Source organism: Somniosus microcephalus, chromosome 7 (genome assembly GCF_052327205.1).
Source record: "Somniosus microcephalus isolate GS21.2 chromosome 7, FLI_Smic_1.0, whole genome shotgun sequence".
Taxonomy (NCBI): Eukaryota; Metazoa; Chordata; class Chondrichthyes; order Squaliformes; family Somniosidae; genus Somniosus; species Somniosus microcephalus.
This window is the reverse complement of record NC_140993.1, coordinates 28,125,435-28,141,503: the sequence shown is the minus strand read 5'-3', so window position 1 is coordinate 28,141,503 and position 16,069 is coordinate 28,125,435. Positions and strand designations below refer to the sequence as shown.

Sequence of the window (16,069 nt, the reverse complement as noted above, 5' to 3'; positions counted from 1 at the left end):
GCATTTCCAGACTTCGGACATCAGAAACACGTTCCAAAGTCCAGAAAAACCCCAAAACCGGCTTGGCCTCGGTCCTGAGGTTGCCGGATTCAGGACGCTCAACCTGCATACTGCAAGATGTGGCACTCCCCAAACTGGTCTGTCTAGCTTTAAGGTGCATTCTTCATCCCCTGCAACCCTTTGTTACTCACTTTGTTCTAAAACACAGAACTCAAATACCAAATTCTTTCATCGAAAAAAAAATCAAAAATGCCAAAGTGCGACATCTGGTGCACCGTCTATGAATGAGTGGCAAATTTCTCTCCGTTTTCTTCCAAATCCTCTCCCTAAAAGGAAGTGTGTGAATATCTCCGAAAAGAGTGAAACAGAGACCACGTTCATGCTGGCAGCAGTTTCACCCATCTCCCACAGTGGGGGATGCGAGTATAAAGCCAGCCTTGTTTCAAGATACTTTCTTGGGTTATGGTTTGTCAGGCCCCCTAATGTCCTGCAGGGATATTTACACTTCGTTTTGACTATCCCTATAGTGTGAACAGATCCCACCCCAGCTCCAGGAGTCAGTGCTCAGTGTAAAACTCCAATTTCTAGTCTACTCTCATTTGCTGCCTATATATTTGTCCGTCCAACAACCGAAGCATTGGTCGCTGGTGTTAGCATAGGACCAATAGGGAATCGTTTTAGTTTTGTACACTTGCCCTGTAATTTACATAGAATTTATATCACACTTGCCTGGATGAGTGCAGCTCCAACAACACTCAAGAAGCTCGACACCATCCAGGACAAAGCAGCCCGCTTGATTGGCAGCCCATCCACCACCTTAAACATTCACTCCCTCCACCACCGGTGCACCGTGGCTGCAGTGTGTACCATCTACAAGATGCACTGCAGCAACTCGCCAAGGCTTCTTCGGCAGCACCTCCCAAACCCGTGACCTCTTCCACCTAGAAGGACAAGGGCAGCAGGCGCATGGGAACACCACCACCTCCAAGTTCCCCTCCAAGTCACACACCATCCTGACTTAGAAATATAGCTCCGTTCCTTCATCGTCGCTGGGTCAAAATCCTGGAACTTCCTCCCTAACAGCACTGTGGCCGTACATTCACCACACGGACTGCAGCGGTTCAAGGCGGCGGCTCGCCACCACCTTCTCAAGGGCAATTAGGAATGCTGGCTTTGCCAGCGATGCCCACATCCCATAAACGAATTTTAAAAAACAGGCCATTTGGCCCAACTGGTCTATGCCAGTGTTTATGCTCCACACGAGCCTCCTCCCACCCTACTTCATCTAACCCTAACCCTATCTGCATTCCCTTCTATTCCCTTCTCCCCTCATGTACTTATCTAGCTTCCCCTTAAATGCATCTGTGCTATTCACCTCAACCACTCCCTGTGGTAGCGAGTTCCACATTCTCACCACTCTCTGGGTAACGGAGTTTCTCCTGAATTCCCTATTGGATTTATTAGTGACTATCTTATATTTACGAACCCAGCCTAGATATTTTCTGGAGGTCTGATGCTAAGTATTGACATCTTAATTTGCTGTGAAACCCAAAAGGAAATACAGAAATCTGGACAAGCCAGATAAATTAACAGAACGGTTGATCTTCTAACATCTAACCTGATTGTTCCAAACATATAGCAAGGAAATGTCTGGCACAAGGAGCAAAGAACATCTACCGAGGAAAAACTGGTGCAATGGTACAGGTGATGATGCTTTATATGGTGTCGGAGTAGGAGCTGACTTGTGGCAGCACCTATCTGCTGTATTACGGCAGTCACATGCTTCTTAAGTAGTAGTTTCCCTGGAACCCATCAAACTACACTCTACCCGTATGGAATCGCGAGGATGTAGAATAAAGATGAATGGTGGTTAACTGGAGCAGACCCGGTGACAACACGGTACCGCTGTGTCACATGCACTAGAAAACGGTAATTATTTTGGTGATGCTGTTCCTGTATCTTCGCACTCCTTCCTTGGAGAACAGTGTGAAGTAGTGGAAGGTTTCGCAGGATGATTAACAGTCTGACAGGCCGCGCGCGACATGAGCGCTCTTCTCATGCCCATAACCACTTTCATACTAGGTCGACTAGGCCTGTATTCACTCGAGTTTAGAAGAATGAGAGGGGAGCTCAATGAAACGTATAAAATTCTGACAGGGCTAGACAGACTGGATGCAGGGAGGATGTTTCCCCTGGCTGGGGGGGTCTAGAACGAGGGGTCACAGTCTCAGGATACAGGGTAGGACATTTAGGACTGAGATGAGGAGAAATTTCTTCACCCAGAGGGTGGTGAACCTGTGCAATTCTCTACCACAGAAGGCTGTGGAGGCCAAGTCACTTGAATATATATAAGAAAGGAGATAGATAAATTTCTAGACACAAAAGGCATCAAGGGGTATGGGGAGAGAGCGGGAATATGTTATTGAGATAGAGGATCAGCCATGATCATACTGAATGGCGGAGCAGGCTCGAAGGGCCGAATGGCCTACTCCTGCTCCTATTTTTCTATGTATCTATACCAGCCGGTAGGCAATGCTCCCTTTAAGTTGCTCTGCAGCTCCCGCTCAGCCAGCCCACCGGCTTATAAATAGGAAAAACCACGCATGCGCGCTATTTTGAATGGGCCGCGCAGGCCCCTTAAAGGGGCCACGCACCCAAAAAAAATAAAGAGAACATTGCTGGTAGGGTAATTGGTCCTATATGGCGGGAAGGTTTTATGGGTTTCCACAACCCATAAAATGGGAGTAGGGGGAGCGGGGGAGTGATCCACCCACACCCACCGGACGAGAGTATCCTGCTGGATGTCAATCCAGAATTCGAAGCCGGAACTCCAGTTCTCCGGGACTGTCTGGAGTGGGAATGCTACCGCTAAGCCAAAGGCTCGCTGCAATATTGTTCTTGCTAAACCACCATGACTCGAAGCAAAGGAAGTCAAATTAAGGAACTATTCCCCCCCCCCCCCCCAGCGTCCCTATGGCATACCAGCTGCTCTTTAAACTCTTAAATGAATCAAGCAACACTCTTACAGCAGGTAATAATAATTAGAGTTCACTTACTTTATTCCTTTCCTCGTCACCACTTTTGCAGAGGTGAAGTTAAACACCCCCTCAAACCTCTGCAGTTTGTACCAATCCATTCTGTAAAAGGAAGTCAAAGATAGCGGTTCCGGTTTTACTAAAAAAAAAGCAAGCCATTTGCACAAACCCAACATTTAGTATTTTTCAAGCTAAAATGTGTTACGTCTGCTCACTAAAAAAAATAACAAATCAGAACATTAACAGAAATTACCAAGTGTTACAAAGTAGTTACAGCACAGAAACAGGCCATCCGGCCCAACAGGTCCATGCCGCTGTTTATGCTCCACACGAGCCTCCTCCCACCTCTCTAACCAAATCAACATACCCTTCTATTCCTCTCTCACTCATGTGTTTATCGAGCTCCCCCTTGAATGCATCTGTGCTACAGGAAACTTTGGTTTATCCGGAGGTTAACTGTCCGGAATGCTCGAGCCACCGGCAAAAATCAGGAGCCGTTTCGTTAGTTTTTTTTTCTTTTCGTTGCTTTTTTTACACCAGTCAGGCTCTGCAAGGTCTCGCTGAAGCTGTTGCTAAGCTACAGAGACGCTTGCAAGGTACGGCCAACTGTTTAGAAGCTGTTGCTAAGCAACAGGGTTTGTTGCCAGATACGGAGCTCTCCGTATGTTTCAACATTAGCGCTGGTTTGTCCGGCAGTTTTGATGGGACGGCAACAGCTCGGTCCCGTCGGTGCCGGATATCACAAAGTTTCCTGTATTTGCCTCAACCACTCCCTGTGGTAGTGAGTTCCACATTCTAACCACTCTCTGGGTAAAGAGGTTTCTCCTGAGTTCCCTTTTGAATTTATGAGCATTGATCTTATATTTATGGCCCCTAGTTCTGGTTGCGCCTGCAAGTGGAACACCTTCTCTAGGTCTACCCTATCAAACCCTTTCATAATCTTGAAGACCTCTATCACGTCAACCCTCAATCTTCTCTTTTCCAGAGAAAAGAGCCCCAGCCTGTTCAATCTTTCCTGATAGGTATAACCTCTCAGTTCTGGTATAATTCTAGTAAATCTTTTTTGCGCCTTCTCCAGTGCCTCTATATCCTTTTTTATAAATGAGAGCGAATAGTTACCACAACAACTGAGCCTCCACAGCCCTCTGGGGTAGAGCACGCCAGGCATTCACAACCCTTTCAGTGAAGACATTTCTCCTCATCTCAGTCCTAAATGGACAACCCCTTATCCTGAGACTGTGACCTCTGGTTCTAGACTCCCCAGCCAGGGGGAAACAACCTCTCAGCATCAATGAAAATGGAGGAAGAACTCTTATTGGCTAAAGGGAGACAATCAGCTGAAGTAGATATAGTGCAGAATGGAAGGTTAAAGAGATATTCTGGAAGTTAGGGAGAAACTGTGCTGAACTTTTGCTCACAAGATACAGCCTAAGGTCGGTAGACAGATGGGCTTGATGAAACTTTTCTCATGTGATACTTCTCATTCCTGAATTAGCACAAACTGAAACCCATAAGTTTAAATATGCACAATTACCCTTGTCGTTTCACATTTATATTTAAAGCGATAATCATTGCATTCCTTCATAGAAACTCAACATAAGAGGTAGGAGCAGGAGTAGGTCATTCGGCCCCTCGAGCCTGCTCCGCCATTCAATAAGATCATGGCTGATGGGTATAAAAGGGTATAAAATTATTTTTCCATTAGCAGTGCAGAATTTACGTGGACAAAGGTTTTGAAGAACTGGGTTTATACTCCTCATAAAGCGTTAGATAGGGAAATAAAGGACTTAAATGTGATAACAGGATTTAAAATAATTTAAAGCAGAGACACTGCACTAGCTACTGCACCTAGCAACATGGAAGACCTCCAACGTAATATAGCAGCTGGATTGATCGGTTCAAAAACCGCAGATGCTTTTCAAGCAGGATAAGAGCAAACCATAAATTAAATTCAGAAAATTAATAAGGTCATCTGAAAATGTAACGCTCCATATTATGTCCGTGTATAATTGAGACACGGACTGCAGGAGTTGATTATAACAAGTCTTTACTGAATGGAGACAACCTGGAAACTGAAACTACAGAAGCCTGCTAGGGCCTTTTATACAGGGGTGGTCACTGCCGGTACTGCAGTCTGAGACCAGTTATTCCCTTAAGGTACATACACAACACTCCACCCTGCCCGAGATAGCCATAGTGAGGGAATGAATTACTAGATTTAACTGCAACTTGTGAACTTGTTTATAAAACAACCATACACAGGCTGGAATGTGTTACAAGGCAGCTAACACATCTGGAGGTTGAGATCGTGTCGTAGGCCACAAGGAAAATCTCCAAGTTCTTACCAATGCCCTCTCACTCCCAAATTGTAACACACTGTGTGATGAAATATGCCTTCATCAGACCTGCTTGTATTTTACCTGCTTGTATTGTGTGAACCACACCCTTTTGTTCCTATTGTGTGTATGGGCTACGCCCCTGTCTTTTGCCATATAAAGGTCTCAGGAGCTGTATGAGTCACTCACTACCAGATGAACCCGATGTGGGAAGACCTGCTATGCTGCTATGTTCTTAGTGATTAAAAGCCTTCAGTTGAATTCTTTAAACTCCTTGGCCTAGAAATTCAGTTTGGGCCCGCCAGCTCGCTTGCGCCCAGAAGTTACCGCTGCACGCGGAGCCACTTGCGCCTGCCGGAAATTCAGTTTCAGCGCCCCAAGTCGAAGCCGGCCGCTATTCAAGGGTGTGGCCGCCCCCGCTTGGGGCGCTGAAACTGAATTTCGGCGCGCTAGGTGCCACAGCGCCACCCGCTGCGGAGCGGCAGGCTGCGGTACTGCAGGCCTTCCTCCCTCTCTTAAGGGGGAGGTGCCTGCAACAGCGAGATCGCCGCTCGCTAGTGCCGGCAAATGAGCCCGGCACCACGGAGAAGTGCCGGGCTCCCGGAACACAGCCGGCAATGCCGCGGGGGGGGGGGGGTGGAGGAGGCCGGGGAAGGAGGTGCGGGCAGGCGGCCGCCGAAAAAGCGGCCGGCCGCACCTCCGCCTTAACTCGCCCCACTAAGGCTGTAGGACGGCCCCGTTTTCAGATCGCTGTTTGTGGCCGCTGCGGAAGAGGCGGCCGCAACTAAATATGGCGGTCGGGCCGGTAGCGGGGCACTGCGCACACCGATGACGTCATCGGTGGCGGCGCAGCGCTACTGGCTAACGCCGCCATTACCGCAGCGCTGAATATTGGCGCAATCTCAGCAAGTGGCGCAAAAGCCCTCTTTGGGCGAAAACTGGGCGCAAAGCCTACTGAATTTCTAGCCCCTTGTCTTTGAGTTATTGAAGGCACATCAATTTTAATCACTAAAACAACAAGATGGATCGACTCCTGAAACCAGAGCGCTTGGATCTGGACCCCCATGCCTCAGACGCAGCCACACAGTTCGGACACTGGTTCCAATGCTTCGAATTTTTCATTGCAAACTCATCCACTGCCATAGCCGCAGCCGAAACCGCTACCGGAGACATGAAACTGGGAATCCTGCGAAACTGGGTGAGCCATCGGGTCTCCCCTCTCATCCAAGACGCCACCAGCTACGGGGATGCCTGCACCATCCTGAAGGCCCACTACGCGCGGCCAATAAACGTGGTGTACGCCAGGCATCTTCTGACTACTCGCACGCAGCGGCATGGTGAGTCACTAGAGGACTTTATACTAAACCTAAAAGTACTGGGCAGAGACTGTAACTGTAAGGCCGTGTCTGCCATCGTGTACACGGAGGAGCTGATTCGAGACTCCCTTATTGCGGGCCTCAGTTCAAATTATATTCGGCAGAAACTGTTTGAAAAGGAGGGACTGGACTTAAAACAGGCTATAGATATAGCGCGATCACTGGATATGGCCCAGAGGAACTCTGAATCCTGTTCCCCAGGCCACGCGGCCCACTCCGCCTCGTGCGCACCGTGGGGGCCGCCATCTTGGAAGCCATCTTCACCTCCCAGGTCTCAGGCCAGCCCAGCACCATCGGAGCCCCAATCCACCCAGGAGCCCCACTACTGCTGCGATGCATCGGGGCCCGAAATGCTACTTCTGCGGTCAGGACAAACACTCCAGGCATCTGTGCCCAGCGAAGGGCACCACCTGTTTTAAATGCGGGAAGAAAGGACACTTCAGCAAAGTCTGCAGAGGGAACCCCGCCTCCAACTCCACCACTGCCGCGTGCGCGCCGTGGGAGCGGCCATCTTGGAAGCCATCTTGTCCACTCTCGTGGAGTCCACCATCTTGCCCCAACTACACGGACCTCCAGGACCCACTGGTGGCCTCGATCACAGTGGATCAATCCAGGCTACATCCGTTGTCTAAATCGATGATGGACATAGAGGTAAACGGGAACAAGGTTAAATGCTTGATTGACTGCGGGAGCACCGAAAGCTTTATTCATCCTAGCCCGGTAAAACGACTTTCTCTAACGATAGTCCCCACACAGGGCAAAATCGCCATGGCCGATAAGACTCATACCTCAAAAATTACAGGTTTCTGCGCGGTTATGTTGTCGGTAAAAGGCAATGATTACAGAGATTTTAAACTATTGATAATGCCAGATCTCTGTGTGAGCATGATCTTGGGTCTGGACTTCCAGTGCCACCACCAAAGTATCACGCTTACCTACGGTGGGTCCCAGCCGCCCCTCACAGTGTGCGGTCTGGCTACCCTGAAGGTCAAGCCGCCCTCTCTGTTCGCCAACCTCGCACCCAACTGTCGACCCATAGCGACCAAGAGTAGGCGGTACAGCTGGGAGGATAGACGGTTCATTGTGTCGGAAGTAGAAAGACTCAAGCGGGAAGGTATCATCGAATGCAGTACCAGCCCGTGGCGCACCCAGGTAGTAGTAGTTAAGGGTAGCGAAAAGAAGCGGATGGTGATAGATTATAGCCAGACGGTTAATCTATACACCCAGCTAGACACCGACCCCCTGCCCCGCATAGCGGATATGGTTAACCAAATCGCGCAATACCGGGTGTTTTCCACCATCGACCTAAAATCGGCATACCACCAGCTCCCCATTAGGCCGGAGGACCGTCCATACACCGCCTTCGAGGCGAACGGACGTCTCTACCACTTCCTCAGAGTCCCCTTTGGGGTAACGAACGGGGTCTCGGTCTTCCAGCGGGAGGTGGACCGCATGGTCGATGAGAACCAGTTAACAGCCACCTACCCATACCTAGACAACGTCACCATCTGCGGCCACGACCAGCAAGACCATGACTCGAACCTCGCGAGATTTCTGAAAACCGCCCTCAGACTCAATCTCACCTACAACAAGGATAAGTGTGTCTTTAGCACCACGCGCCTCTGTATCCTGGGCTGCATGGTGGAAAACGGGGAAATCGGTCCGGACCCCGACCGATTGCGCCCCCTACGGGAGCTACCCCTACCAAACACTCCCAAGGTCCTGAAAAGGTGCCTGGGGTTCTTCTCCTATTACGCCCAATGGGTCCCCAATTATTCCGACAAGGCCCGTCCCCTCCTGAAATCAACGTCCTTCCCGCTCACAGCCGAGGCCCACGCCGCCTTCAACAGCATTAAACACGACATTGAGAAGGCCGCGTTGTGGGCAGTGGACGAAAACATCCCTTTCCAGGTCGAAAGCGATGCGTCCGACTTCGCTTTAGCAGCCACCCTCAACCAGGATGGGCGGCCCGTAGCCTTTTTCTCAAGAACCCTCCAAGGGCCCGAGATCAGGCACTCCTCGGTAGAGAAGGAGGCCCAGGCCATAGTGGAGGCAGTGCGGCACTGGAGGCACTACCTAGCCGGCAAACGCTTCACCCTGCTTACCGACCAGCGGTCGGTAGCCTTCATGTTTAACAACAAACAGAGGGGGAAGATCAAGAACGACAAAATTCTCAGGTGGCGGATCGAACTCTCCACTTTTGAGTACGACATAATATATAGGCCGGGGGCCCTCAACGAATCCCCTGACGCCCTATCACGAGGGATGTGTGCCAGCATCCAGGGGGACAGGCTACAGGGCCTCCACAATGGCCTCTGCCACCCGGGGGTCACCCGGCTATTCCACTTTATAAAATCCCGTAACCTGCCCTATTCCATCGAGGAGGTCCGGTCTATGACCAGGGACTGCCGCACCTGTGCGGAATACAAGCCCCGTTTTTTCAGACCCGACCGAGCCCACCTGATCAAAGCTACACGGCCATTCGAGCGCCTGAGCTTAGATTTCAAGGAACCACTCCCCTCCACCGACCGCAATGTGTACTTTCTCAACATTGTGGACGAGTACTCCCGCTTCCCATTCGCCTACCCCTGCCCAGATATGACCAGTGCCACGGTCATCAAGTGCCTCAGCAACCTGTTTTGCATGTTCGGCATGCCTAACTACATCCACACTGACAGGGGGGCGTCGTTCATGAGCGATGAACTGCACCAATACCTGCTGTCGAAGGGGATAGCCACGAGTCGGACCACTAGTTATAACCCCCGGGGTAATGGGCAAGTGGAGAGGGAGAACGCGACAGTGTGGAAGGCGGTCACCTTAGCACTAAGGTCTAAAGGCCTCCCCACCTCCCGCTGGCAGGAGGTCCTCCCAGACGTACTCCACTCGATAAGGTCGCTACTGTGTACTGCTACTAACGCCACTCCTCACGAGAAGATGTTTGTTTTTCCCCGCAAATCAACCTCAGGAGTATCCCTACCCTCGTGGCTCGCCACCCCAGGGACAGTCCTGTTACGGAAGCATGTGAGGGGCCACAAAACGGATCCCCTCGTGGAGGCAGTACACCTACTCCACGCAAACCCACAGTACGCGTACGTCAAGCACGCCGACGGGCATGAAGACACCGTGTCCATAAAGGACCTCGCCTCGGCAGGAAGCGACGACGACGACCCATCACCACCCCCAGAAGAACCTCCACCATCCCCAGAGGTATCCTCACCACCCCCAGAAGCACCTGCAACACCCCCGGCACATGGGTATGCCCAGGAGGGCACCACGGACTCCCGGTCGGAACCCGAGGTACTGTTGCGACGTTCAGGAAGGACTATCACACCCCCGGACAGACTAAATCTGTAGAAGGGGTGAATATGATGAAATATGCCTTCATCAGACCTGCTTGTATTTTACCTGCTTGTATTGTGTGAACCACACCCTTTTGTTCCTATTGTGTGTATGGGCTACGCCCCTGTCTTTTGCCATATAAAGGTCTCAGGAGCTGTATGAGTCACTCACTACCAGATGAACCCGATGTGGGAAGACCTGCTATGTTCTTAGTGATTAAAAGCCTTTAGTTGAATTCTTTAAACTCCTTGTCTTTGAGTTATTGAAGGCACATCACACTGCAAGCTGTGTTTCTATTGGTCAGTGTCAGCTGTGGCTCAGTGGGCATCACCCTTGCCTCTGGGTCAGAGGTTGTGGGTTCAAGTCCCACTCCAGAGACTTTAGTACAAAAATCTAAACTGACACTCCAGTGCTGCACTTGCTGGAGGCGCCGTCTTTCGGTTGAGACGTTAAACCGAGGCCCTGTCTTCTCTCTCAGGTGGACGTGAAAGATTCCATGGCACTATTTTGAAGAAGAGCAGGGGAGTTCTCCCCGGTGTCCTGGCCAATATTTATCCCTCAATCAATATCACTAAAACAGAATATCTGATTATCACATTGCTGTTTGTGGGAGCTTGCTGTGTGCAAATTGGCTGCCGCGTTTCCTACATTACAACAGCGACTACACTTCAAAAGCACTTCATTGGCTGTAAAGCGCTTTGAGACGTCCGGTAGTCGTGAAAGTCTTTCTTTTCTTTTTTATTTATAATTGACAAATTGAAAGACTTTGAACCATTTTTAGGATTTCTGTAGCAGCAATGAGGCTGTCGGTGCTCAGACTTGAAAGACAGACAGAAGGTGCCTGTATGTGTATTACATGATTTGGCTGGCAGTGAAATCAAGACTGATCTTACTGCCATGTTACAATGGAATAACTTACTGTGCATATTGCTGTACAGCAACATTAAATATGGAGTAGAGGAACAAAAGGATTAACCTGCCCTTGCAGCGCGTTCCTATGCAGAGCTAGACAGGTAGCTACCAACTTGATATCTTCCCATAAAAATCACAAGGCTTGACTTTTCTTGTAAACTTTACTGAAAGATTCTTATTGTGAAACTGAAATACAATACAGAAATGGAAGCATACATTAGTATACAAGCACATAACTGATATGCATACACACATTTAGGTAAGCCTGAGCAACACAGTACATTTGGCATGTAACTTACCAAAACACGTGGAAACACAGCTTACTGTGAATATACATTTAGCAAACTGAAAGGCATTCTCTTACATTCACTTTAAATTAGCCCTGTACATAGTGCATCAAAATACAGCTACAAGTTAACCAGCTAGATGCAGAGAGCGAGCACTTCATGGCTAGCTGTGCAGGTTTCCTTACAGAAAAAGGTTACAAACTAAACATTTTCTGCAAAATATAGTGTACACTAATCATCTATAACATTCTCAAGTACTTACAGACAAATAGTGTCCAAGGCCGGAGCATAACAAGAAAATAACTGCCAGACCATGTGTCGAGCTGCAGGTCTGTGCTACACAGTAGTTTACTTTACTGCACTTGCTAGGTACCAAATATCCACTAGGTGGCGGCACACAATGGAAATCGACCCAAATTACTGAAACCCCTGAATTAACTTGAAAACTAACATAAATTCCTAAAGGAAGGCAGCACAAGGATGTTGATGTGCAGATAAAAAGGTAATTAGAAGCTGGCTGCACAAGTATATAAGAGTCATAAAAGGGACAAATGGAGCCCTTGGCTCGAGGGGCCACATGGCCAACTTTTGCTCCTATTTCTTATGTCTTATGTTGGAAAAAAAATCTTTATGGAGGGTGGAATTCCCTCCCACAAACTTGTTAAAGCAAAGTCCTTTTTTTTTAAATGAAAAAGGGTAATTCGATAGTTGCTTGAAAAAGAGGGATATTAAAGGATACGGGCAGGCAGCGGGGAGGGTAGGGCCGTTAGGGGACTCCAACATGTTGGCCACGAGGTCTGGCAATCCAGCACTCAAAGCCCAGGTGGTTCAGTCCTGTGACAAATGATTTGCTTGTTTGTCCTGTTTGAGGTCTGGGAGCTTTTCGCAGTGTTACTCACCGCTGGATAAGTCTGTTAGTACCAATAATACCAGTTAATGGGGATGTGGATTTAAACTTCATACATGCCTCCCCAGTTGAGAATTTCAAAACATCTGGATGTTGTACGTAAATACCCAGATGTTTTAAAATCTTGTGTAATGTGAGTGTTTACATTTCTGAGGCTGCCCCGCCTTCTGTTGGGGTGTCAGACTCAACAGTGTGCTAAATCTTGGCGCCGTGATTCAGCTTCAGCCACTTTGATTTTCACACAGACTTGGAAAAGCAGGAGCTCGAGTCCCAAAGGCAGCGAATCTTCTGGAACAGTGGCCCGGATTTTGCGGCAGGATCAACGGTGAGGCGGTCAGCGCTCGACGTTATTAAGGAGTAAATCGGACAGCAACTTCCGGCATCGGCACGTGGGCACTTGAACGCAGAAATCAGGAAGTTGCCCTGCAATTCGCTACACCGATACCTCGCCAAGAGACTCGGCATTCAAACACATGAAGGGTGTGAAGTTGCGGCACTCACCCACTAAACACTCCAAAAAAAGCTAGGGCTTGTCCATTCAAGTGTAATTGAATTTTTAATGCCATGATAAGTCTTAATTACTACCAAACAACCTTTCTGGCACTGAATATTGACATTTATACAAGTGTGGATTCTCATTCCTTCAGATTTTAATTATTGTTGGAGATTTTAAAAAATGATTTAAATAATTTTTTTTTACTTTTTCTTTATTTTTTTTCTCTTTCTCTTATTCCCTCTCTCTATTTCGCTTTCTGTACACAATTTTACATTGAATATTCTAATTTACATCTCCTGATTTAGACTTTGCAGCCCCAATCTTGACTGGGGCAGATTTTGGGAGTGAGGGGGAGGAGTTTTGGGTTGGGAAACCCGGAAGTCCCGGTTTCCCCTGCACGCTGTGCAGTTTTAACGTCACAGTGTGCGTCTTTACTTCCCAGCAGGTTCCCCGTCCGGAAGCCAGCCTGTTTGACAACTGCGTTCAGTGCTGGGCCCCGCACCTCAGGAAGGGTATATTGGCCTTGGAGGGGGTGCAGCGCAGATTCACCAGAATGATACCAGGGCTTAGAGGGTTAAACTAGGAGGACAGGTTGCATAGACTAGGTTTGTATATAGATTAAGGGGTGATCTAATTGAGCTGTTTAAGATGATTAAAGGATATTGACGTAATAAAACTCACTACACACTTGGTTTGAGTATAAAGCAAGGCTTTAATCAACTTGTTTCAGAACATAGAGGTCTAGTTGTACTTCACTAGTTCCTGTCTTACAAAATGTCCCTGGGCAAGCTGAGCCCACGCCCGAGTATTTATACTCCTTGGACGGCGCCACCAGCTGGCCGTCCAGTGTTATTTCATGAGTAGTTTCTTTATGATGATGAGATTTATAACAGGTATATGATATGGTAGATAGAGAGAAACTATTTCCTCTGGTAGGTGAGTCCAGAACAAAGGGGCCATAACTTTTTCACACAAAGGGTAGTGAAAATCTGGGACTCTCTCTGACAAAAAGCTGTTGAGGCTAGGGGTCAATTGAAAATTTCTGAGATTGATAGATTTTTGCTAGGAAGGGTATTTAGGGTTACAGAACTAAGGCGGGTAGATGGAGTCAAGATACAGATCAGCCATGAACTAACTGAATGGTGGAACAGGCTCGAGCGGCTGAATGGCCTCCTCCTCTTCCTATGTTTCTAACTCGCAGTCTCTGCCTCCACGTGGCTGGGCTGGCATCAAGAACAACGGCTCGGAATTTGCGGTCGAGATGACGGCGAACTGGCAGCCAGCGTTCGCTGTCGTTCTGCTGTTGAAACTGACCGCAACTTCGGGATTTAGCGCCTGTGCGCGTGTACGGAAACCCTGAAGCGGCGGTCTGTCATTGACAGCTCCGACACAGGCTGCGCTGTGCAAACCGCCCCACCACCCCCACCCAGAACTGGCAATCAGTGAAATCACCCAGGTCAGGGAAACTGACGAGAACTTCGGCTCTTCCGCAGTGATTACGCTGTTTAATTCCCCACTAAACGTTAGACCCAGAGGGATTTGGTGTAACTGGCGTTTTGACAGCGTTATTACCGCTAAACAAATGTTAAGGGCCTGGAAAACTCATTTAAATTTTATGCAGTGTAAAATTGATCCATTTTAATAAAAATTTAAACTTTTCAAAAAAATATATATTTTTTAAAGTTTGTCCATCTTTACTTCAGGTTTGCCTTTTCCCCGCGTGAGAGCCCCAATCTCTCCCTAACTATTTAAAAAAGTTAGAATTTTAAGAGCTTACTTACTTCCTTGTTCGCTGTCTGTGAGAATTCTGCCTTTTGATTAGCTGCTTAGACAGCTTGTTGACGTCACAGCAGCTCACACAAGGGAATCCCCGCCGTACTCCGCTGATTTGAACTGAAGGTCGGAAAACCCAAAGTTCTCGACACAGGGATCGCGAGCGAGGTCCTTGTGCGGAGCGTACTTCGGGGTCAGCGCCGAGCGCCCTCGCTTCGCTTCGCCCGCTGACCGCAGATTCTGGGCCAACGTTTCACTTTCTTGGTAAAAAATACTTTCAAGTTTAATCTTGATGAGTTCTATTCATGTTTGGTCTCCCAGTCTATGGTCTGCCAGATATGCAGCCAATCACCTCCCCGGACTACCACACTACCCTCTCACCCGCTGCTGTTTTAAGTTTTATTCAAAAAGGAATTTAATTTTGGAAATCGTCAGGATAATGCGCTGCCTCTCGTCACTGTGCCAACTCTTGCAGTGACCTGGGGATGATTCCCTCCAACAGTTTTATTTATTTATTTTTTTAAATATATAATTTTTTAAATCTCTTAAAATAATCTTCTGTTAACAAAACCAAGGAGAAATCAGCATTAACTTTGTTTTTTTTAAAAGTATAAAGTAGCTGTGTTAAAAACAAACCTAAAAGCAGATGGGTTTCGCTTTTAAAAAATTAGTCATCTTTACAGGGGTGTCGGGGGGTGCGGAGGGAGGGAGATTGGGAGGGTGGGGGAGAAGCAGGAGGACTTGCATTTTGCATTTCTATTGCGCCTTTCACGACCACCGGACATCTCAAAGCGCTTTACAGCCAATGAAGTACTTTTGAAGTGAAGTCACTGTGGGAAACGCGGTAGCCAATTTGCACACAGCAAGCTCCCACTAACAGCAACGTGATAATGACCAATAATCTGTTTTTGGTTATATTGGTTGAGGGAGAAGTATTGGCTAGGACACCAAGGATAATTCCCCTGCTCTTCTTCAAAATAGTGCCATGGAATCTTTCACATCCACCTGAGAGAGAAGACAGGGCCTCGGTTTAACGTCTCATCCAAAAGACGGCACCTCCGACAAGTGCAGCACTGGAGTGTCGGTTTAGATTTTTGTACTTCTGGAGTGGGACTTGAACCCACAACCTTCTGACCCAGAGGCAAGGGTACTGCCCTCTTTTACGTCCACCCGAGAAAGCAGATGAAGCAGTGGAAGATATGGGAAAACCATAAGGCATGTTAGACGATGAGAATCTTCTGATGGGGCTCGGCCCAGCCCAAATAACATTTCAGACTGGTTCGAGGCATTCACCACTGAGACCAAGTTTACAAATTTGGCATAACTGGGTGAAGTATTTCTGAAATGTTCTTATTAATAGACAGTAGATCAACAGGCAGACAGGAACACTGATTACAAGAACTCCACCCTACTTGGGTGGAGCTTTAATTATTGTATGTAGGTTATACTTACTCATAATGAAAGCCAATGTCGTGATTCCCAACTACCACAAACAACTCTGTGCTGGTCGAACGTCTGAACATCATTTGAAAACGCTTCACATCATCTTTAAAGTCCTATTGAATAGACCCAGAATCAGTACAGGAATGATAGATTCACCATCTAATT

At 48.0% G+C, this 16,069-nt stretch overlaps 1 protein-coding gene across 2 annotated transcripts in view; it reads right to left on the bottom strand.

Moving 5' to 3' along the window:
- Nucleotides 1–16,069, bottom strand: part of mppe1 (metallophosphoesterase 1) — a 107,353-nt gene that overhangs the window by 59,233 nt on the left and 32,051 nt on the right. For both annotated transcript variants that reach the window (XM_085992351.1, XM_085992350.1), the window contains exons 3-4: nt 15,914–16,017; nt 3,057–3,137 (exon numbers count right to left, since the gene is read on the bottom strand). In XM_085992351.1, coding sequence (XP_085848477.1) covers nt 3,057–3,137; nt 15,914–16,017 — 185 coding nt within the window. The remainder of the gene's footprint in view (nt 1–3,056; nt 3,138–15,913; nt 16,018–16,069) is intronic.